At 48.1% G+C, this 22,972-nt stretch overlaps 1 protein-coding gene across 14 annotated transcripts in view; it reads right to left on the bottom strand.

Moving 5' to 3' along the window:
- SPTAN1 (spectrin alpha, non-erythrocytic 1) overlaps positions 1-22,972 on the bottom strand; it is an 85,740-nt gene that overhangs the window by 6,955 nt on the left and 55,813 nt on the right. For 9 of the 14 annotated variants that reach the window (XM_009188084.4, XM_009188089.4, XM_009188080.4 and 6 more), the window contains 18 exons: positions 20,211-20,310; positions 19,864-20,061; positions 19,635-19,781; positions 18,931-19,034; positions 18,624-18,786; positions 18,209-18,223; positions 16,076-16,207; positions 15,362-15,499; positions 14,115-14,219; positions 11,785-11,993; positions 9,860-9,980; positions 9,515-9,636; positions 8,724-8,856; positions 6,431-6,529; positions 2,543-2,702; positions 1,847-1,923; positions 1,031-1,240; positions 323-619 (listed from right to left, as the gene is read on the bottom strand). In XM_009188084.4, the coding sequence (XP_009186348.1) occupies positions 323-619; positions 1,031-1,240; positions 1,847-1,923; positions 2,543-2,702; positions 6,431-6,529; positions 8,724-8,856; positions 9,515-9,636; positions 9,860-9,980; positions 11,785-11,993; positions 14,115-14,219; positions 15,362-15,499; positions 16,076-16,207; positions 18,209-18,223; positions 18,624-18,786; positions 18,931-19,034; positions 19,635-19,781; positions 19,864-20,061; positions 20,211-20,310 (2,530 nt within the window). The remainder of the gene's footprint in view (positions 1-322; positions 620-1,030; positions 1,241-1,846; positions 1,924-2,542; positions 2,703-6,430; positions 6,530-8,723; positions 8,857-9,514; positions 9,637-9,859; positions 9,981-11,784; positions 11,994-14,114; positions 14,220-15,361; positions 15,500-16,075; positions 16,208-18,208; positions 18,224-18,623; positions 18,787-18,930; positions 19,035-19,634; positions 19,782-19,863; positions 20,062-20,210; positions 20,311-22,972) is intronic. The other 5 variants (XM_009188081.4, XM_009188087.4, XM_009188091.4 and 2 more) reach the window with 1 other exon arrangement.

Genomic DNA, 22,972 nt, shown 5'->3' with positions numbered 1-22,972 from the left:
GGCAACACCCTGTCTACAAAAATTAAAATAATTAGCCAGGCGTGCTGGCATGTGCTTGTAGTCCCAGTTATTTAAGAGGCTCAGGAAAGAGGACCACCTGAGCCTGGGAGGCTGAGGCTACAGGGAGCCATGTTGGCACCACTGCACTGCAGTCTAGGTGACAGAGACCCTGTCTCAAGAAAACAAAAAGAAATGGAAACTTCTGATGAAACCATGCTCCTTCCTCCTGCCCTGTCCTGTCGTTACTCAGTGCGGGCTCTGAGCAGGGCCCAGCAAGGGCTCTGGGAGGCCGAGCAGCTCCTGAGGGCAGCGGGAGGTGTACCTTGATGATCTTCTGTAGGTTCCTCCAGGTCTCCTCCAGGGCCTCCATGGTGAACCAGGTGTAGGGGTTGGAGGCTACACGGAAGCTCTTGATCTGGCGGTCCAGCTCGGCCAGCTGATTGAAGTCGGCCTGGGCAGAGCTGAGGGAGGAGCGGAAGGCGTCGTGGGCCTCACGCAAAGCTTTGATTTCTTCCAAGGAGTTGCAGCGCACGGGGTCTGTTAAGTCCTCCTCTGCATTTTCAAACCAGCTGTTGAAGGCAGAAGCCTTTTTGGCAAAGGTCAGGAAGAGATCCTCCACCTGGAAGCAGAAGTGACTGAGTTAGCGGAGTCGTCAGGGCTGGACATGCCGACCCAGTGCAGGAGGTGGGGTGCGGGGCGGTTCCTGGGAATCAGAAGCGCACACAGCCTGCTGGGAGCTTAGCTCCCCTCTGCTCCTGTCTCCTGCTCCCCCTTCTTCAAGTCTTCACCAGCCTTTTTTCCCCTTCCTACCCTTTGCCCTTGTCTTCAGTCTGTCCTGCGTGCTTCTGAATGTCGATCTCACATGGCCCTCTCATTTGCCTTGGTTTTAACTGACGCCACACCCACGTTCGAAAGCTTTGCACTGAGCTCACAGCTTCCTCACGGAGGAGGGGCAGAGTTGGGCAGACAGAAAGTGGGCTTCCTTCCCTGAGCTGTGGGCCAGCTAAGCTTCGCGTGGCCCCATCCTCACCTTGCGGAAGTGACTCTGAGCCTCCAGAAGCTTCTTCTTGCGGGTGGCTGAGTTGGCCAGAAGCTGGCTCCACCTTTTCATGAGGGAGGCGTGCCGGGCCTCGATGGCCTTGGACTGAACATGCTTGGCAGCGAGAAGTTGATCTTTGAGGGCAGTGATGTTGGCAATGCCTTCCTGCTGGAAGGCCTGGAGGCCAGCATCAAAAGTTTCCTGAACAAGGAGTGACAAGCCAATTTGTGGTGACGCCACAAGACTGGAACTAGCTCTTCCTAGGTGCCTCGACTCAGATGGCGCCAGCATGTTCCCCAGATGCCCAAGCCAAACTGTCTGCCTGGACACTGCTGATACTGGGTCACACACGCCCCCTTTCCTGCTCTCCTTCAGCCCGCAGATCACTGCACTGCGGCAGCCTCCTCCCACCTCCCTGACCCCAGCCTTCAGCTCTTCTGACCCAGGGATCCCTGCCAGCTCTGCCTAGAACACTCGCCCTGCCTCTCTCCCTGACCGTTTTCATTCACCCTCATGATTTCGCTTAGGAGGGCTTGCCCCTTCAACCCTCGCCTACTGAGAACTGAGGGAGTGCCCCTGCAGTGCCCATCCCGTCAGCACCCAGCAGGCTGCTGCAGAGATGCCTGGTTCTGTGTTTGCTTCCCCAGTTAGTCTGGAAGCTCTCTGAGGACCAGGACAGGATCTTTATCCTGCTGATCCCCAGGGGCTAATAGAAGATAGTTAAATGCGTCAGTGAAAGACGTCCCCAGTCATCTCGCAGGAGATGCTATTTGCATACATTTCAACCAATGAAGGGGCAGGGCAGACCTGTTTGGTGAGGAGCGTCTGCACAGAAGACAGGTCTCGGCCATAGTCATCTGTCTTCAAGCTGTTCTCCTTTTCACCTAGAAAACCAAGTGTGGAAAATATACCGCCCTCCTCAGTGGAGTGAGATGGATTACAAAAGAAAAAAGCCAAAACCCAGACAAACCATTTTTTGTGTACACATAAAGTCCAATATTCCTAACTGCAGCCTCAGAACCCACATTAGCGGGCCCCTCCCTGCACCCAGGCCTGGCCGCCATCTGTGCCATGAGGAGCTCCTTGTAGCCTGTCCTCTAGTTCACTTGCTATTATTACAACCCAGGACTACCCAGGACACGGGGACCCCGATATCAGGACCCAGTTTCCCCTCACCCAGGAGCTGGGTGGTGCCCGACCAGGGCAGCTAGTGGTGCCTTTGCTGTGCCCACTCTGTTCATGTCATGACGTCACATTATGCCATCTCTGCTTGCAGCAGCATTTACAGGCTTTTATTAACCCTGGTGCCAGCCCAGTTCCGGCAGCTCTGGCCTCAGGACACTGTCTCCTCCTAGCTGGCAGTCAGTGGTCTACCCTGGTAGTAGGTTCTCTGCCATGCCCACAATTGATCAGTTTCTTCTCTAAAGAAGAAAACCAATGACATGGAAGGAGACAAAGAGCAGCTCTGGGAAGGCTCTTGTGGGCCTTTCCGACAGTGCTCACCGATCCAGGACTCCACCACGTCCGCCTTCCAGTTGAACTGAAGGAAGGCCGAGTTCTCATCCAGCTTCGCCTTCCTCTGGGCTGCAGCTTTCTCCAGGTCTGACACTTTCCCATTCAGGCCCTTCATCTTTGAAGATATGTTCTCCTCATGGTGATTGTTCTAGGCCATGGAGAGAGGCACACACTGGTCAGCCTCACCTGCTGTGGTTACCTGACTATGCCCTCCCTGGAAAGGCTCTAAACTTCTATAAAATGGGCCACTTGCTCCCCTGTCCATTGCTGGGTAAACAATGATAGGTGAGGCTTTTGTAAGAGCAACACAGTCAAAGGCTTCAGATGAATACACTGTACTGGCAATTCTACTTTTAGGAATTCTTTTTTTGTTTTTTGACACAGAGTTTCACTCTGTCGCCCAGGCTGGAGTGCAGTGACGTGATCTCAGCTCACTGCAACCTCCGCCTCCCGGGTTCAAGAGATTCTCCTGCCTCAGCCTCCCGAGTAGCTGGGACTACGGGAGAACACCACCATGCCCAGCTAATTTTTTATTTTTAGTAGAGATGGGGTTTCACCATGTTGGCCAGGCTGGTCTCGAACTCCTGACCTCAGGTGATCTGCTCACCTCGGCCTCCCAAAGTGCTGGGATTACAGGTGTCAGCCACAGTGCCCGGCCAGTCCTAGGAATTAATTCTAAAGAAATATGGGCCAGGCACAGTGGCTAACACCTGTAATCCTAGCACTCTGGGAGGCTGAGGTACGCAGATCACTTGAGGCCAGGAGTTCAAGACCAGCCTGGCCAATATGGTGAAACCCTGTCTCTTCTTCTTTTTTTTTTTTTTTTTTTTGAGACGGAGTCTCGCTGTGTCTCCCAGGCTGGAGTGCAGTGGCGCAGTCTCGGCTCACTGCAAGCTTCGCCTCCCGGGTTCACGCCATTCTCCCGCCTCAGCCTCCCAAGTAGCTGAGACTACAGGCGCCCGCCACCACGCCCGGCTAGTTTTTTGTATTTTTAGTAGAGACGGGGTTTCACCATGTTAGCCAGGATACTCTCGATCTCCTGACCTCGTGATCCACCCGCCTCGGACTCCCAAAGTGCTGGGATTACAGGCTTGAGCCACCGCGCCCGGCCAACCCTGTCTCTTCTAAAAAATACAAAAAAAAAAGAAAAAAAGGCAGATATGGTGGCGCGCATCTGTAATTCCAGCGACCCAGGAGGCTGAGGGATAAGAACTGCTTGAACCTGGGAGGCGGAGACTGCAGTGAGCCGAGACTGTGCCACTGCACCCAGCCTGGGCAACAGAGCAAGACTGTTTCAAACAAAACAAAAAGGAATGGGCTGAAATTTGAAGTTACAATGATATATTCACTAGTATTATTTTTGATAGAAAAAAATTGAATATTATCACTTAAAATACTACACATATAGGGCTGGGTGCAGTGGCTCACTCCTGTAATCTCAGCACGAGGCGAGAGAATCGCCTGAGCCCAGGAGTTGGAGACCAGCCTGGGCAACACAGTGAGACCCAGTCTTAAAAAAAAAAAAAAAAAAAAAAAAGAAAGAAAAGAAAAGAAGCCAGGTGTGGTGGCACCCACCTGTGGTCCCAGCTAACTAGGGAGGCTCAGGTGGGAGAACTGCTGAAACCTGGGAGGCAGAGGCTGCAATGAGCCACGATCACATCATTACACTCCAGCCTGGGTGACAAGAGTGAGACTCCATCTCAAAAAATAAAAATAAAAAAATTGGTTGGGTGCGGTAGCTCACACCTGTAACCCCAGCACTTTGAGAGGCTGAGGCAGGCGGATTATGAGGTCAGGAGTCCGAGACCTGCCTAACCAACATGGTGAAACTCTGTCCCTAATAAAGATACAAAAATTAGCCGGGAGTGGTGGCACGCGCCTGTAACCCCAGCTACTCAGGAGGCTGAGGCAGGAGAGTCACTTGAACCCAGGAGGTGGCGGTGGCAGTGAGGCAAGATTGCGCCAGTGCACTCCAGCCTGGGCGACAGAGCGAGACTCTGTCTAAAATAAATAAATACATAAAATTAAAATAAATAAATAAAATTTTTTAAAAAATACATAAAATTAAAAAAAAAAAACAACATACTGCAAGTCACATTAAATTTAAAGAGAAATTCTTTAACACCTGTGAAAAGGGGAAAAAGAAAAAGAAAAAAGAATTGAAAGAGAAATTCAAGGAGGAAACAGGCTGTTGCTGAGGACAAAGCAGCTGGCTCGCTGGCCGGGCACGGTGGCTCACGCCTGTAATCCCAGCACTTTGGGAGGCCAAGGCGGACAGATCACCTGAGGTCGGGAGTTTGAGACCAGCCTGACCAACATGGAGAAACCCCGTCTTTACTAAAAATACAAAATTAGAATTAGCTGGGCGTGGTGGCACATGCCTGTAATCCCAGCTACTAGGGAGGCGGAGGCAGGAGAATCGCTTGAACCTGGGAGGCGGAGGTTGTGGTGAGCCAAGATCGCGCCACTGCACTCTAGCCTGGGCAACAAGAGTGAAACTCCGTCTCAAAAAAAAAAAAAACAAACAAAAAAAGCAGCCGGCTCATTGCTAGAAGGCCGAAGGACACTCACACCGGTGATCTCCTGGCTTGAAGAACTGGGAATGTTGTCTGGGTGTGTGTTGGGGGGTTAAGTGCGCAGGAGCCACGTCTACATCTACACATGTATCTGAAATTAGTTTCGTGCTAGTTTATTTGCAGATCAGAGCAAGGAAAAAAAGCTCTCCAGTGAAATGGATTTTAGCTACATTGTTGCTGCCTATGGATCAAACCCTAGTGTCAAGGCCATGACTGCTGAGTGCAACCTCTGTGATGAGAAATCCTTCTCATGATGTGTGTGTGACAGGAGACCAAAGCTGTTAAAACCTCTGTCCTTGGCCCGATGTGGTGGCTCATGCCTGTAATCCCAGCACTTTGGGAGGCCAAGGCGGGTGGATCATAAGGTCAGGAGATTGAGACCATCCTGGGTAACATGGTGAAACCCCATCTCTACTAAAAACACACAAAAAATTAGTGGGGCGTGGTGGCGGGCGCCTGTAGTCCCAGCTACTTGGGAGGCTGAGGCAGGAGAATGGCGTGAACCCGGGAGGCGGAGCTTGCAGTGAGCTGAGATCATGCCCCTGCACTCCAGCCTGGGCTACTCAGCAAGACTCCGTCTCAAAAAAAAAAACAAAACACCTCTGTCCTAAGGCACTCCAGGTGCGCCCCTGCACGTGAGTGACTGCTGGTAAATTCCAGACCCATGGATGCACAGCCTTCAGTCTAGAGCTTCCATGTGGGAAGGATGTGGCTTCACTGTTGCTGGGAAAGCACCAAGTCCCTTTATTTTGTTTTCTCCCAAAAGGGCCGCGAATGAAGTAGATTCATTTCTAAAATGCCCTGTACAGGCTCCAGGTTTTTGATAATTTATGGAGTGATATGATCCTATTAAATGGGAATCTCTGGGGCTGTTTGATCTAGTTGGTAGCTCTATACCTGTGGAGAGAAAAGGTCTGGCAGGTAAGACACAAAGATCTAATGTGTAGTCTCTGGGTGGGGTTTTATGGGTAATTTTTATTTTATGCTTTGCTTATTTGCATTTTCTACTGTCCCTATAAAGAGATTGTACTGCTTGAGAAATAAACTAAGAGCAGCATTTGGGAGTGCCAGTGTCTCTGTTGCTTAACGCAGAAAAAATAAGCACTGCAGAATAACTTTACGGGCTTTAAAAAGGGGGAAACGTCCAACTTGTCACGAAACACAGGAATGGAATTGCTACTGGTTTCCACGCAGACCTTGGTTTGAACATCCCAGGAAGTGAACTCTGGGGGACCTCTGTGGTACCTACATGTGGGTATCCCAGTGGGTGATGGAGGTCTTACCGATGGGCTGGACTCACCTTCTTAATGAGGTCTTGTCCATTGGTGCAGACGTCATTCACGCGATCTTTGTGGACGGTGAAGTCTGTCTCAAAAGCTTCATGTTTCTTCAGTAAGCCCTGGAGTAGAAGCAGCCAAGGCCCACTATTGAGAGCCTGCTATGTGTTGTGGGCTAGGCCCCAGGGACAGAGAGTGACAAAACCGCTATGGTCCCTGTCCATGCACACATTACAGGCTAGCTGGGGAAGAGGACAATAAAGAGGAACATTAATAAAAAGAGAATCATAAAAGGAAGGAAAACACGAGGCAGTGAGAGTAACCAGCGGTGTTGGGACAGGCCTTGGCAGGGACAGTCTTTGGACCTTTGGGAAGGGTCAAACCCTTTGTTATCCATCAACAGTGTCTTATGGTCTCTCCCCCAAGAGGACCACAAGAATGACACAAACCAAGCTGAAGATACACACCCAAACAAAAATGACACATTTTTAAGGTTTAACTTGAACACATCTCAGAAAAGGCCTTCCAAGTCATGTCTTTTTCTTTTCGAGACAGAGTCTTGCTCTGTTGCCCAGGCTGGAGTGCAGCAGTGTGATCTCGGCTCACTGCAACCTCTGCCTCCCAGGTTCAAGTGATTCTCCTGCCTCAGGCACCCAAGTAGCTGGGATTATAGGCATGCACTACCACGCCCAGCTAATTTTCATATTTTTTAGTACAGATGGGGTTTCACCATGTTGGCCAGGTTGGTCTCCAACTCCTGACCTCAGGTGATGTGCCCGCCTCAGCCTCCCAAAGTGCTGGGATTACAGGCATGAGCCACCATGCCCGGCCCCATGTCTTTTCTTCAGTACAGTTTAAGCACTGCAGACAATGCCTTTTTCGTTGCTTCCAGGGAACTCAAACTATGCAGAGGATGGGAAATGACTGACCATCTAAATTCTACCTGAATCACCCTGACCAGTGGAGGATGCTTCCTACGGTGAGGAAGGTGGCTCAGAGCTAACTCGATTCCCGGGAGTGCATACTCCTGCTTCCACATCTGGGGACAGGAATTTAGACATATCTGACCATGATGTTTTGCAGCATCTCCTTTCCAGAGGCGAATCTGTCCATCTATGCCTCTGGGCTGTCTTGGGACTTGCTTTGGCCAGAAGGCAGTGAGGATGATGTGTGAGGCTGCAGACACCTTGCAGCTCCTGCCTTTGCCTGTCTGAGTGCTGCTGAAAGAGGCTGGTCTAGCCAGCTGGCGGACAACAGGCCACGTGGAGGGGAACAGAGATGTCCAGGCTAGGTGACACCCAGGCTCAGCTGCCAGTGTGTGACTGATCTCTCAGCCCAGCCACGCTCTGCCTGAATGCAGGAGCATGAGGGACCTCCAGTGACAGCTGCAGATGCTACTGATCCACAGATCCATGGGAAATGAATCCATTTATTCTTAAAAATAAGAAATGGGTGCTGCTTTCAACCACTACATTTAGGCAGGTTGTTATGTGGCAACAGTTAACCAATTTAGGGAGTATGTGATGGGCTGAACTCTGTCCCCCTCAAGAGATGATGAAGTCCTAACTTCTGGTACCCATGAATGTGGAAAGGGGATCTTTGCAAACATACTCTGCAAAGGTAAGATGAAGTCATTAGGGTGGACCCTCATCCAATACACCTGATATCCTTACAACAGCACACAGAAATGTGAATAGACACACAGAGTGATGCCAAGTGAAGACACACACAGAGGGAAGATGGCCATGTGAAGACAGGCAGAGACTACAGTGATGATGCCACATGCCAAGGGCACCTGGTGCCAACAAAAACTGGAAGAGGCAAGGAAGGATCCTCCCCTACAGGTTTGGAGAACATGGTCCTGCATCTTGATTTCAGACTTCTGGCCTCCCGAACTGAGAAGCAATAAACCTGTGTTGTCCTCAGCCACTCTGTGCCACTCCGTCTGTGCCACTCCGTCTGTGGTACTCCGTCGGTGGTACTCCGTCTATGGAACTCCGTCTGTGGTACTCTGCCTGTGGTACTTATTTATGGAGGCCCCAGGAAACTAATACAAAGACCCAAGCCCACCACTGCCTGGCGAATGACAGGGCCCGGGAACCGAGACTGATAAAGCCACATCAATTGTGTCTACTGAAGGGCAATGTCCCCTAGTGTGAGATCTTGAGGGTTAAAACCAACTACTGAGGCCTTGGCTGCTGGCCCTGTGTGCTCTCCTATTAAGAGCAGGGTCCTTTAACAAACCAACAGGGAAATGATGACCAGCAGGCAGTTGCCAAGAGAGAGAGCAGGTGACACCTTTGGTTTCTGTCTCACCTGGATGGCGGCAAGAGTGTCTCCATAATCTTCACTGGCCACCAGGGTCATTTTCTCATTGATCCAGGCTTCCTCCTCTTCCACATTGGCTACAAACTGCTGATATTCCAAGGACTCTTCAAGCCGCTGACCCCTAATTACAGCAGACAGGAAGAAAATCAGCCATAATCTCCTCCAGCTTTGATTGTGATAGTTAACATATGCTTAAAAACATTCATAAAAGCCAGGCGCAGTGCCTCAGGCCTGTAATCCCAGTACTTTGGGAGGCCGAGGCGGGCGGATCATGAGGTCAGGAGATCGAGACCATCCTGGCTAACACGGTGAAACCCCGTCTCTACTAAAAATACAAAAAAATTAGCCGGGCGTGGTGGAGGGCACCTGTAGTCCCAGCTACTCGGGAGGCTGAGGCAGGACAATGATGTGAACCCGGGAGGCGGAGCCTGCAGTGAGCCGAGATTGCACCACTGCACTCCAGCCTGGGTGACGGAGAGAGACTCCGTCTCAACCAAAAAAAAAAAAAAAAATTCACAAAAAAAGTGGGCCCTCACAGTCAGTCCGTCCACGGAACACCATGAATCACCCACTCCGTGATTCCAGACTCCAGATTAACAGAATGAGACCACCTTAGCATGGCCTGTGGGAGGTGGCTCTGGAGCAAACCGACTATGGCACATGTGAGGCCAAAGGTCCAGGAGATGGTAGGAGGGCCCAGTGGACCCCACAGCTCAGAGTCTGCCCTTGGGTGCTGGCCTTCCACTTGTTCCCGGGAGCTCCTGCCTCTGACTACTCACCGGGCAGATGCCAGCTGCTTCAACTCTTTCCAGTGCTCCACAAACTGGGCCAGCCGCTGCTGGATCTCCTCTTTCCCGATGGTGTTATCATCGGACAGCTTCTTGCCAGTGTCCAGGACACCCTGACAGGTAAGGACGATGAGGTTAACAGCAGGTAGCTCTGCTGGTGCCTCTGTCTTGAGGCTCCCAGGAAAAGTCCTCAACATCAAATTTGGGACTTCTCCAGGTTTGGACTGAGGGATCATGAACACTTTAGGGACCTCAGTGAAATAAGCGCAAGGGGTTTGTCTGTCCCCTAGGGCCCACTCAAACACCTCTGCCCTCTTGGCAGAAGGCGGCCCCTACCTGAATAGCTGGCTCATGCGCGGCCAGTTCTGCCTCCAGCCGCTTGTGCTTCTTCCTCAGGTTCTGCACGCCAGTGAGGTCCCGGCCGTAGTCCTCAGAGCCCACCAGCAGCTTCTTCTCCCTGAATGAGAGACGGGGAACGGCACAGTCGGTCTCTGCACCTCCCTGCTTTCAAGTGGGGACATCAGGTCAACTGTGGACCTCACAGACATCTACTAATCTTTCTGGGAAAATCCTTGCCAGTTTTCTGGAAAACAAAAGCCTCTACTTCCCCAGTGAGTAGTGACCAAGAACCTCTGTCCATCTATGCATCTATGAGCCCTGCTGTGTGTCCAGATTCTAGAGGGTTGGGGATGCACTGGAGGATGGGAGGCACCACTGGTGCTGCCCTGAGGAGCCCTATCAAATTATATCAATATATATCAATCATGTATACTAAATATGTATCAATATATGTCTGTAAATATATGAAGATATTTATTTATATATATACATACATAAACCCATATATATTTTTTGAAACAGAGTCTCATTCTGTTGCTCTGGGTACACTGCAATGGCATGATCTCTGCTCACTGCAACCTCCGCCTACCTGGTTCGAGTGATCCTCCCACCTCAGCCTCCTGAGTAGCTGGGACCACAGGTGTGCGCCACTATGCCTGGCTAATTTTTTCTATTTTTGGTAGATATGAGTTTTCACCATGTTGCCCACGCTGGTCTCAAACTCTTGGACTCAAGCGATCTTCCCACCTTGGCCTCCCCCAAAGTGTTGGGATTATAGGTGTGAGCCACCACGCCCAGCTATATAACATACATATTTTTTGAGACAAAGTCTTGCTCTGTCTCCCAGGATGGAGGGCAGTGGCATGATCTCGGCTCACTGAAACCTCCACTTCCCGGGTTCAAGTCATTCTCCTGCCTCAGCCTCCTGAGTAGCTGGGATTACAGGCCTGCACCACCATGCCTGGCTAATTTTTGTATTTTTATTTTTTATTTTTTTGAGACGGAGTCTTGCTCTGGAGTACAGTGGTGCAATCTCAGCTCACTGCAACCTCCGCTTCCCCGGATCAAGTGATTCTCCTGCCTCAGCCTCCCAAGTAGCTGGGACCACAGGCGCCCGCCACCACACCTGGCTAATTTTTGTATATTTAGTAGAGATGGGGTTTCACCATGTTGGCCAGGCTTGTCTTGAACTTCTGACCTCAAGTGATCTGCCTGCCTCGGCCTCCCAAAGCGCTGTTATCACAAGCGTGAGCCACTGTGCCTGGCCAGAAATGCCTTTTAAGAACAAAATCCTCTCTCTTAATTCCTTACTTCCTTAAAGCCTTCTGACCAGGAGCAGTGGCTCATGCCTATGATCACAGCACTTTGGGAGGCCAAGGTGGGTGGATCACTTAAGGTCAGGGGAGGTCAGTTTGAGACCAGCCTGGCCAACATGGTGAAACCCTGTCTCTACTAAAAATACAAAAATTAGTCGGGCATGGTGGCACTCTAGCCTGGCGACAGAGCGAGACTCCGTCTCAAAAAACAAAAGATGTTTGTTTACATGCTACGTCAACTGGGATCAGTAGACTGACATTTTGGGGGGGTAGATAGAGAATAAGAAAAAAAGCAGCTCCTTCCTTGGAGAAGTGATCTTCTCCAGGAGGTCAGACACAAACTCACTAACTTTCACGGGAATCTAAAGGGCAGGGTCTAGACAGGGCCTACGTAACCAGCGTGGATCACCACCACCGCCAATCATCATCACTGTAAACTCGGAAAGCAGAAAACAGAGGCATCCCAGGAGTGTGTGGCCAAGCTGGGATCCTAGTCCAGCAGGGTTTCCAGCCTCACCACTACAGCCAGGAGATAGAAACCTTCTGCCTCAATAGTCAGCCTGTGGTTTCTGCTGCCCACTATTACAGGCCACTGAGAACACGTACTTGATCCAGGACTCCTCGTCATCCATGTCCCGGAAGAACTGGTGCAGGCGATGGGATTCATTCAGCTTGGCTCGCCGGGAGGCCGCCATGCTCTTGATCTTCTGGAAGCGCCCGTTGATGGTGTCCCTCTTGTCTTTTACTTGGGAGGTGTCGAAGGCACTGCTGGTCATCAGGCTGTCTGCCTGGCTGTTCAGGTCCTTCAGGCGATCCTGGGGCAGAGGACATAAGAGGGTCAGAAACTGGGTCTCTTACAACTATCTGCTTGAACCTAAGAACTCAGGAATTCCTTACTGAGATGTGGAGTGTTGATATTCTCAAAGTATGTTATGTGGACCTCTGGCATTTTATGAACTCAAACTATTTTCATTACATTATAAGACATTATTTGCCTTTTTTACTGTGTGGACATTTGCACTGATAGTACAAAAGCAATGGAGAAGGAGGGGACATGCTGGTGCTTTAGCTCAAATCAAGGCAGTGGCAAATTACTAGAAGTGGATTCTTCACTGCCACCCACTCACAGTAAAAAAAAAAATTGCTTTTTCACTTAAGAATGTCCTTAAGGCAGTGAAAGTTAATTTTACTGAGTAGGCATTCTTTTGTACTTGAAAGACCAACCAACAGACAAACTATGGTCATTCATACTTGGTATCTCACAGATACATGGCCCAAAACAAATAAAGTGAGCCTGTCACTTCAAGTAATACTGACAGTTTGTTACTAATGATAAAATTCAAACTTCTATGAGAAAGTTAGAATTTTAGAAAACTTAAACATCCACCATCAGAAGCCTGATGGCTTCCTAATATGTGAAGATTTTTCTGATGAAATTGGTGGTATTAACAGCAATGTTTTGATATCATATAATCACATATGTCAAAATATAGAACCAACAGGCATAATATTGCTCAGAGAAGCAATATTTACCAAATGAGCCATGCATGATGTTACAAAATCATGCACAGGTAAGAGCTACATTTAAAGCCCAAGATGGACCAGTGGGTTTTAATATAAGCCAGTATAAAAAATTTACTGACAAGGTTTGAGGGGCCACTTTGCAACTCAAAAAAACAGTTTTTTTTGAGACACTGTTTTTTTCTTGCTGTCATCCAGGAGTGCGGTGGTGTGATCATGATTCACTGCAGCCTTGACCTCCTGCCTGGGCTCAAGTGAACCTCCTGTCTCAGCCTCCAAATAACTGGGACTATAGGTGCGTGCCCCAACGTCTGGTTAATTTTTGTGGGTTTTTTTTTTTTTTTTTTGAGACGTAGTCTCACTCTGTCGCCCAGGCTGGAGTGCAGTTACACGATCTCAGCGGTTCAAGCAATTCTCCTGCCTCAGCCTCCCGAGTAGCTGGGATTTACAAGCACACGCTGCCACATCTGGCTAATTTTTTATATTTTAGTAGAAACGTGGTTTCACTGTGTTGCCCAGGCTGGTCTCAAACTCCTGAGCTCAGGCAATCCGCCCACCTTGGCCTCCCAAAGTGCTAGGATTACAGGCATAACCCACCACGCCCAGCCTAATTTTTGTATTTTTTTGTACAGTGTCTCATCATGTTGCCCAGGCTTGAACTCCTGGGCTCACATGATCTGCCTGCCTCAGCCTCCCAAAGTGCTGGGATTACAGGTGTGAGCCACTGTGCCTGACCACAGCCAAGCTTTAAGAAACTACAACTTTGGTATAGTATCAAAGAAAATTATTCACACTTATCCGTATCAAAATATTCCTGTCTTTTCTATCTACCTACCTGTTCAAAGCTGAATTTTCATCCAATACAAAACACGACAACCTAAATTCAGCATTTTATTTATTTTTTTTAGAGATGGAGTATTACTCTGCTGCCGAGGCTGGAGTGCCGTGGCTCACTGCAACCTCTGCCTCCTGGGCTCAAGCGATTATCCTGCCTCAGCTGCCCGAGTACCTGGGATTACAGGCACCCGCCACCACGCCTGGCTAATTTTTGTATTTTTAGTAGAGACGGGGTTTCACCACGTTGGCTGGGGTGGTCTCGAACTCCTCACCTCCGGTGATCCGCATGTCGGCCTCCCAAACTGCTGGGATTACAGCCGTAAGCCACCGCGCCAGGCCTTAAAATTTATTTAACTTTTAATAATGGTGAATACTGACAGATAAAACCTACATAATAAAAATCTCTTAAGAGCCTCAATAACTGTCAAGTGTATAATGATCCTGAGGCCACAACCTTTGAGAATGGCTGCTTTAAGTGAAAGAAGTCACTCTCTCTTCTCAAACATGCTAGTTTTCCTTAGGAGTCAGGCACAGCCGCGTCCCAGGCACTTGGGCCTGGCCTGCCTCCCTTTGCTTACCTCATGGGCAGATATATCTGCTTCCAGCAGTTGATGCTTTTTCAGCAGGTTATTCACAGAAGCCAGGTCTTTGCCATAATCTTCGGATGCCAGCAGGGCCTCCACCTGGCAGTGAAAACATAAAAAGGAAACGCTACTGTGTGGTGTATACTCAGCATTCTGGAAAATTCAGGATGCCCAGTGGTTATTCCAGGTCCTTGTTTGGACCTGAATACTTCTCCATCACAATGTGTTACTGTGATTCCTAGTCACTTTGATCAGCCTGCCCGGCCTCAGACACTGTCTCCACTCAGTCAGTCAAACCTAGACTCCAGAGTCTATTCATAGTAAATACTACAGCTAAAGGCAAAATGCACAGCAATCCTAGTTCAAGGAAACTCCCCTAGGAAAGAATCAGCAGTGTGGGCAAAGATTAATATTCAAAGGTATTCACTGCAGCTAAATATATACACCAAAAGGCTGGGAACACCTGAATGTCCAACAATATGGGAATAAATTATGGCATGGCTCTATGATAAACTTACACAATTATTCAAAAAAACATTTTTTTTTTTTGAGATGAAGTCTTGCTCTGTCGCCCAGGCTGGAGTGCAATGGTGTGATCTCGGCTCACTGCAAACTCCACCTCCTGGGTTCAAGCGATTCTCCTGCTCAGCCTCCTGAGTAGCTGGGATTACAGGAGCACGCCACCATGCCCGGCTAATTTTTGTATTTTTAGCAGAGACAAGGTTTCACTATGTTGGTCAGGCTGGTCTCGAACTCCTGACCTCAAGTGATCCGCCTGCCTCGGCCTCCTGAAGTGCTGGGATTACAGGCGTGAGCCACCGCACCTGACTAAAACCTCTATGATATTTTTATAGTCTATGCTTTCCAAACATTCTCCAAGGAGAATACATGACTGACTCTGGTTTCCTAGATGCTACTATCTTGGTTTCTATCCTGGCATAGGCTTGTCAGAGTTGCACGCTGTGTAACCATCCATAATCTCTTTCTATTTGCCTTCCCTATGGACATGAGTGATCTGCAGTCCAAGTGCCACTCCAAGTCAGCTCTCTTCTCTAAATATTCACTCCCTTTGCACATCAATCCCTTACGGCATTACAGCAACTCATATGTAATAAAGGTTTCTGTCAAAAGGGGTGTCTGGTGAGCCCTGCCTTTTCATGGTTTTGGGCTCACTGATGAACCCACTGTCCCAAATGACTAGAAATTCCCCACTGGTGGGAAGAGAAACCACTCAGTGTTACCTCAGACAGCCAGAAGTCAAAGTCCTTGATCCCTGTGTTGAAGTTCTGCTGCTTGTTGGCTTCTTTCAGTTTCTGGCTCTTTTCAGCTGACTTCTGCACCAAGAACTGCCACTGGTCAGCTAAGGCAGCCAGGCGGGCCTGGGGAACAGAAGGGAGCCAAAAAGAAGATGAAATCTATGAAGAATCTTCCCTCTCCTAAAGCTCAATTTGAGAACTTCTAAGAGAGGAGGGTGGAAAACACTCATAGGAGCCATTCTCACTAGCATTCCCCAACTGTAATTCAGCCTAAAGTCTTCTAATCCATTTAATTTCTTTTTTTTTTTTTTTTGAGACGGAGTCTCGCTCTGTCGCCCAGGCTGGAGTGCAGTGGCCGGATCTCAGCTCACTGCAAGCTCCGCCTCCCAGGTCTACGCCATTCTCCTGCCTCAGCCTCCCCAGTAGCTGGGACTACAGGCGCCCGCCACCTCGCCCGGCTAGTTTTTTGTATGTTTTTAATAGAGACGGGGTTTCACCGTGTTAGCCAGGCTAGTCTCGATCTCCTGACCTCGTGATCCGCCTGTCTCGGCCTCCCAAAGTGCTGGGATTACAGGCTTGAGCCACCGCGCCCGGCCAATCCATTTAATTTCTTAAGACTGTATATCCAAGTTATTATATCACGTTGATAGTGACGCTGCTCATGTTCTTCCCCGGGCACCGGGAGCTGGTGGGCCATACCTTGACAGCATCCTCACTGCCGGCACAGGCTCCACGTTCAATGAGGGAGTTGCCCATGTCGATAACCCCACGGATCCGGTCAGCATTGGCATGCAGCTCTGCTTCAAAAGCCTGGTGCTTCTGGTGCTTGCTCTAAAAATACCAAAATTTTTTTTTTTCCAAACCAGTTCCTGCTAGGTTATGTCTTTTTAGGAGGGAAGGGGTTCTCAGTGGGAGGGAGTGGCAGCAAACATAAATAACTGGGGTAAATGCCAACGTTTTTTACAGAAGGCAATTGGAATTTGTATGAAATATTTTAGGGTTCATCTCTTGGGGAGTTAACAAAGGAGAAAGGAAATGTACTAGCTCAGGAGTAGATGAGTTGGAAGTCCTTATTTTTGAGACAGGGTCTTGCTCAGTTGCCCAGGCTGGAGTGCAATGGCGCAGTCTCAGCTCACTGCAGCTTCAACCTCTTGAGCTCAAGCAATCCTCCTACCTTAGCCTCATGGGTGCATGCCACCACACCTGGCTAATTTTTCTATTTTTTGTAGAGATGGGGTTTCCTGAGCTCAAGCAATTGAGCCGCACTGGCCTCTCAAAGTTCTGGCATTACAAGCATGAGCCACCAAGCTCGGCCAAAAAATCAATTCTTGAAGTAGCTATGCTAGTTATTTGGGAGTGAAGCCCTAGAATTAAACACTTTCTAGCACTTTCCAGAAGATGGCAATGGCCAACTTCAGTTTTGAATCTGCTTGTACATCAATTTCCATCCATGGCTTTCTCCTTTTTGGAGACAGGCTCTAATGAATGAGATACATACGGACGTTTCATCATCTAAAGCAGAAATCACCATTAAGCAAAATTCATAACATAAATTGTATTAACTAGCAAAATAATATTTGATGGTCAGTCTTATCCCTCTGTTGACAGAGGAGAAATCTACAGCTACTACAGACATTGGCTTTGTTGATTTATCTTTTGGTAGCTGTCATTAATCAAAACACTGGGATACTGTCAGAACCCAGGCTTGACTGCAAGAAGGAATTTATTTTCTGGGAAACGAAAGGGCTACAAGAAGGATGGGCTCCTGATCCTGGGTGCCTGATACGGTTTTTATGAATCCATAAAGAAACAGAAGGTACTGAAATGCTACAAGAGACAATTGCAAGGACATAGCAGCTGTGCCACAATTCTGGGAAAAACAATTGGCTGGGTGAGAAATGCAGAGTCTCAGGGGAGAGTGTTATTTGGGGGGAAAAAAACAACTACTAAAAGGCAGTAGTGTTGGGGAATTCTGCATCAAATGTTTCATTTCAGAGGCAGCAACTGTCAAAGGATGGAGCCATCTGGCTCAATTCAACACTAACATGAAATATCCTTGTTACGTTCTCTCACTGCCTGATCCCAAAGGCAAGAACAAAAAGGGTCTCAAACACTCAGCTATCCTGACAAAAGTCCCATTCCTTTCTTCTTCTGTTCCTTGTTCTGATCACTCTTTGGTTCAAATTCCATTTATTCTCTTCTCTATCTTCATTTTTTCCACCCGCTTAAGCAACTTTGAGCTACATGTTAACTGAGAAGTCTCCTTTCACTACCTGTTGAGTAATGTCTGCTTTTATCTTAACTTCTCATTTGTATTCCTTGAAGATTTGTAAGTATTAATAGATCATACGTCTCTCTACAGTTCTCTAGCTGTTCCTGTCCTGACTGGCACCTCTGGATGCCTGAGTGGCTATGCATTAAAACCCTCACACCAGACTGGCCTCCCTCGCCTGGGCCACTGAACACCATGAGCTCATAGCAAGTCTCAGCCAAGGTCTACACAGAAAAAGCTGAAGCTGATATTCCATCTTCAAAAGGAAGCACTCCTTGAAAGAAAGTGGTCAACTACTGCCCCGCAAATCAAACACTGTACAGAATTTGCCTAAGTGATAAACTGGGGGAGAGAGGGGGGAGTAAGGCGTTGCAGGCTAATTACAACAGAGAAAGCCACATCCCACAGGGACACTTGAATGGAGTGTAATGGATGATTAGAAATGAAAAGGATGAAGAGACACCAGCAGACTGTGTGACCACAATAACAATAATCTATGCAGAGGAACACAAATACTGGAGCTCATTTAACTACAACTCTTAAAAAAATTAAAAACTTACCAGCAGCTTGGAAAGCTACAAAAATAGATTAAAAGAATAAGAGTTCAGTACACTGATGTGGACACACATATCAGCTATTAAATAGAAACTCATTTTGTCATACTTCCCCGGGGAAGCTCAGCATTTGGGAACAGTAATAGAAAGGGGATTCTATAGACTTTAATAGAATATATTAAAGTAATAGAAAGGGGATTCTATAGACTACAGCAGAAATGGTTTTAATGGAGACAAATGAGGAAGGCGAATTTTAAATGGCTCTGAAACGTGAGTAGGGCTTTCCCACTGGCTTGACTTACTAAAACATTTTTCACTGACTTCCCATGGGTGCAAGGAGTTTGTTTTATAAATGCTTTAACAAAATCTACTCAATAACATAAGGCTACATCAAGACCAACACCCAGTCACTTCAGCTTACCTGGATGTTGGTGGGATCCTTGTATGACTCATCACTCGCTGTCTGCAATTTTTCACTGATCCAAGCCTCAATCTCATCCACATCCCGGCTGAACTGTTGGAGGGTTTGAGATTCTCCTAGCTTTGACCTTTTCTCAATCATCTGGGCTTTCAGACGTCGCCACCTGAAAGAGTGAAACCATGAGATCCAACAAGAACATATCTTACCGTGGAGAAGGAAGTGGGGAGATAGAACAGGACTGGGCCTTCATATGAGGGGATGTATCCTCTCAGGGCTGGTGACTATGTCAGTGCCACAGGACACCCACCTGTCCAAGACCTCATTGCGCCGGCTAGAAATGTCTCCCTTGGCATAATGGCCGGCAGCGATGAGCTGGTCGGCAAAGGCCTGCAGAGCAGCAATCTTCTCTTCCTGTCAGAAAACAAAGGTGTGAGGTCAAGGTGGGCCTGCAGCTGGGCCCTGCCTGGATTGCCGGTCTTGAGAAAAGGACAGTTATTTTGGGTGACTGAGAACTAGCTGGTGGCAGGATCAGAATACACTGACACTTTAGAAGCAAGAGTGTAAAACGCCAAAAGCAAGCTTGATTTCAGTCATTACTAGAGTATAGTTTAACTCAAGAAGTCTCCAGGTCACTCAGGTGGGGCAGGTGTTAGAATATCAGAACAGAACAAAATTAAGCTTAATAATAGGAAAATGCTATCAGATTTACAGCAAAGTGACTTATAAATCAAAGAGTCTTACATCTTCCTTGTTGTTTGTTCATGTATTCCTTTACCTACCTACACATTTGTTTTTCCTCCCTTTGATAATAAAATTTTTTTTTCCTGTGGCATCCCCATTATTAAAATCTCAGAAATATCAGAATCTATAAGTTTTAAAGATTATTTATGTACACATTTTTCTTAGACAATGCAGGTATTCCTTGGAGATATAACAGTGACTCTATAAGCCAAGAAACAGATGTCAATGAGGAAAAATCCAGACACTGACTCCATGGTCCAGAGGCCTCACCTGGACATTAATTGCTTTGTCAAAGTCTTCATGTTTTTTGATCAGAGCCTCTACGCTGTCCAGTGAGTCTCCTTTGTCTTCGGTATTCAAGAAAGCCTCCCGGGCAGCCATCCAGTTCTCAGCTTGCTCACAGTCCCGATGGAACAGCTTTAGAGAGGGCAAGAGGCAGGTAAGAAAATGAGGCTCTTCAGCAAGGAAACGCTTGGTCAGAAAGCAGGAGCACACATACCTGCAATTCAAGGCACTGATCCAGCATCATCCTGCGCTGAACCCAGGCCTTCTCCAGGTCTGCACGCTCCTGGTCAAGAATATCAAGTTTCTGCTTGATCTCAGGGCTGGCATAGTGTCCATGAGCCAACAGCTGCTGTCCAAACTGCTCAAATGCCTGGAAAGTGCCAGCCCTGGCATCGATTTCTGTCCGGTGTTCCTGCCAAAAGGAGGGAAGGGATTAGGTAACTGGCAGCAGATGCCCACTCTGATGTCAACTATCGACTCACCACAAAAGGAGGGAATGAGGCCCTCCAGGGCCCTGCAGAGCAGTCACGTCTTTGCTATTCAGCAGGCAGGTCCACCTACCTGGTGTCGCTCCAGCAACGCCTCAGCTCCGGTGACATCCTTGGCTAGCTCATCTGAGGACACCAACCCCCGTATTCCATTGATCCAAGACATGAGGTCCCTGGAAACCAGAACCCCAGAAAAATAGCTATTATATTACCTGGTAAGGAGATCTTCTGCCCAGGAAAACAGGGAATGACGTAATTCTTGCCTCAGAAAGTTATCTTGGATTAATTTAATCTACTGAATGAGGCTAGGTCTTTGGGCAAAGTGTTTCAAAACTTCTTGTTCTTCTTGAGGTGTTTTTTTTTTTTGAGACGGAGTCTCACTCTGTCGCCCAGGCTGGAGTGCAGTAGTGCAATCTTGGCTCACTGCAAGCTCCGCCTCTGCCTCCCGGGTTCACGCCACTCTCCTGCCTCAGCCTCCCGAGTAGCTGGGACTACAGGCATCTGCCACCGTGCCTGGCTAATGTTTTTGTATTTTTAGTAAAGACGGGGTTTCACCGTGTTAGCCAGAATGGTCTCGATCTCCTGACCTTGTGATCCACCCGCCTCGGCCTCCCAACGTGCTGGGATTACAGGCATGAGCCACTGTGCCCAGCCATTGTTGAGTTATTTTTTTAAAAGTCCGAATTTCTTGGAGGAAAAGTCAGTAAGTTTATAATTAAGATCTTTTCACCCTCCAGAATAACAAGTTCTAGCTACAATTAAGTCTTTGATAGCTTCAAATGAAAAAGCCTTTGTTGGCCAGGCATGGTGGCTCACGCCCGTAATCCTAGCACTTTGGGAGGCTGAGGCAGGAGGATCACTTGAGCTCACAAATTCCAGACCAGCTTGGGCAATGTGGTGAAATCTTGTCTCTAAAAAAAAGAAAAAGCCTTTCTTTAGGATTAACCCTTGAAGCCCTAGGCCTGTGCATGCATTTGATCCAGTTTCTCACAGCTGTGCAAGCACAAGGGCACAAAACTGAGTGTGTAAGGTCAGATATGGTATGATTCCTTTTATATGATATGTCCAAAAGAGGCAAATCCATGCACACAGAAAGCAGATAAAGGATTCCGAGTGGGTGGGGAAGAGAGAAGAGGGGGTGATTAGTTAAGGGATGTTATTCTAGGGCAATGAAAATGTTTCAAAGCTAGAGAGGAGTGGCTGCAGAACACTGTGAATCCATTAAATGTCATGGATTGCACATTTTAAAGTGGTTAATTATATGTTGTGTGGCCCTTACCTCAATAAAAAGAAAAAGAAAACTAACTGCCAACTGGGACCTCCTCCCAGAGGCCTGTGAAAGAAAGCAGCATCTGCCTACTCCCACTGCAGCAGGGGAGATGCCCCAGCTAACAGATACAAGCACCACAAGTGTGCAAGTGTGTGTGTAAAATAATACTGTTAAAGAGCACAAAAAAAGACAAAATAAGTGTCTGTCCTCAATGGCTACTGTTGAACAAGTCATAAATCGCCCATCCAGTGGATTGCTGTGTAGTCATTAAATAGGCAGAGGTACAAGATTGCAGGACATTTTAAGACAACTGGCCTAGTGTCCTAATGACATTAATGCCAGGTAAGACACAGGCCAGGTGAAGTGGCTCATGCTTGAAATCTCAGCACTTTGGGAGGCTGAGGCGAGAGGATCATTTGAGCCCAGGAATTTGAGACCAGCCTGGGCAACACAGTGAGACCTAGTCTCTACTAAAACTTTAAAAACTAGCCAGGTGTGGTGGTACATGCCTATGGTACCAGCTACATGGGAAGCTGATGCAGAAGGATCACTTGAGCCTGGGAAGTTGAGGGTGCGGTGAGCAATGATTGGGCCACTGCACTCCAGCCTGGGCAACAGAGCTGAATTCTGTCTCAAAAAAAAAAAAAAAGGCCGGACATGGTGGCTCACGCCTATAATCCCAGCACTTTGGGAGGCTGAGGTGGGTGGATCACCTGAGGTCAGGAGTTCAAGACCAGCCTGGACAACATGGAGAAACCCCATCTCTACTGAAAAAAAAATACAAAATTAGCCGGGCTTGGTGGTGCATGCCTGTGATCCCAGCTACTCGGGAGGCTGAGGCAGGATAATCTCTTGAATCCGGGAGGCGGAGGTTGCAATGAGCCAAGATTGTGCCATTGCACTCCAGCCTGGGCAACAAGAGACACACATATATATATGTCTAGGGAAAAATATAATGTCATACGGCAAGGGGATGAGAGGGAGTACGCCTGTACTTGGATAGGAAAGCAGAGACTTGTTTTTTCTTTTTTTGAGGCAGTCTTGCTCCATCGCCCAGGCTAGAGTGCAGTGGTACGGTCTCAGCTCACTGCAACCTCCGCCTCCCGGGTTCAAGTGATTCTCCTGCCTCAGCCTCCCGAGCAGCTGGAATTACAGGTGCGTGCCACCATGCCTAGCTAATGTTTGTATTTTTAGTACAGATGGGGTTTCACCATGTTGGCCAGGCTGGTCTTGAACTCCTGACCTCGTGATCCACCTGCCTTGGCTTCCCAAAGTGCTGAGATTACAGACGTGAGCTACCATGCCTGGCTGTGGAGAATTATTTTTAACAATCTGGAATTCAGTAGTTTGACTATTTTACATTGATTACGTACTACTTTTTTCTGTTTTTAATTTTTTCTTTTTTTTTTTGAGATTCAGTCTCACTCTTGTCACCCGGACTGGAATGCAGTGGCACGATCTCGGCTCATTGCAACCTCCGCCTCTCAGATTCAAGTGATTCTCCTGCCTCAGCCTCCTGAGTAGCTGGGATTACAGGTGTCTGCCACCATGCCCAGGTAATTTTT

This window comes from Papio anubis, chromosome 13 (genome assembly GCF_008728515.1).
Source record: "Papio anubis isolate 15944 chromosome 13, Panubis1.0, whole genome shotgun sequence".
Lineage (NCBI taxonomy): Eukaryota > Metazoa > Chordata > Mammalia > Primates > Cercopithecidae > Papio > Papio anubis.
Note: the sequence above shows the minus strand (reverse complement) of the source record. Positions and strands in the feature narration are given on the sequence as shown.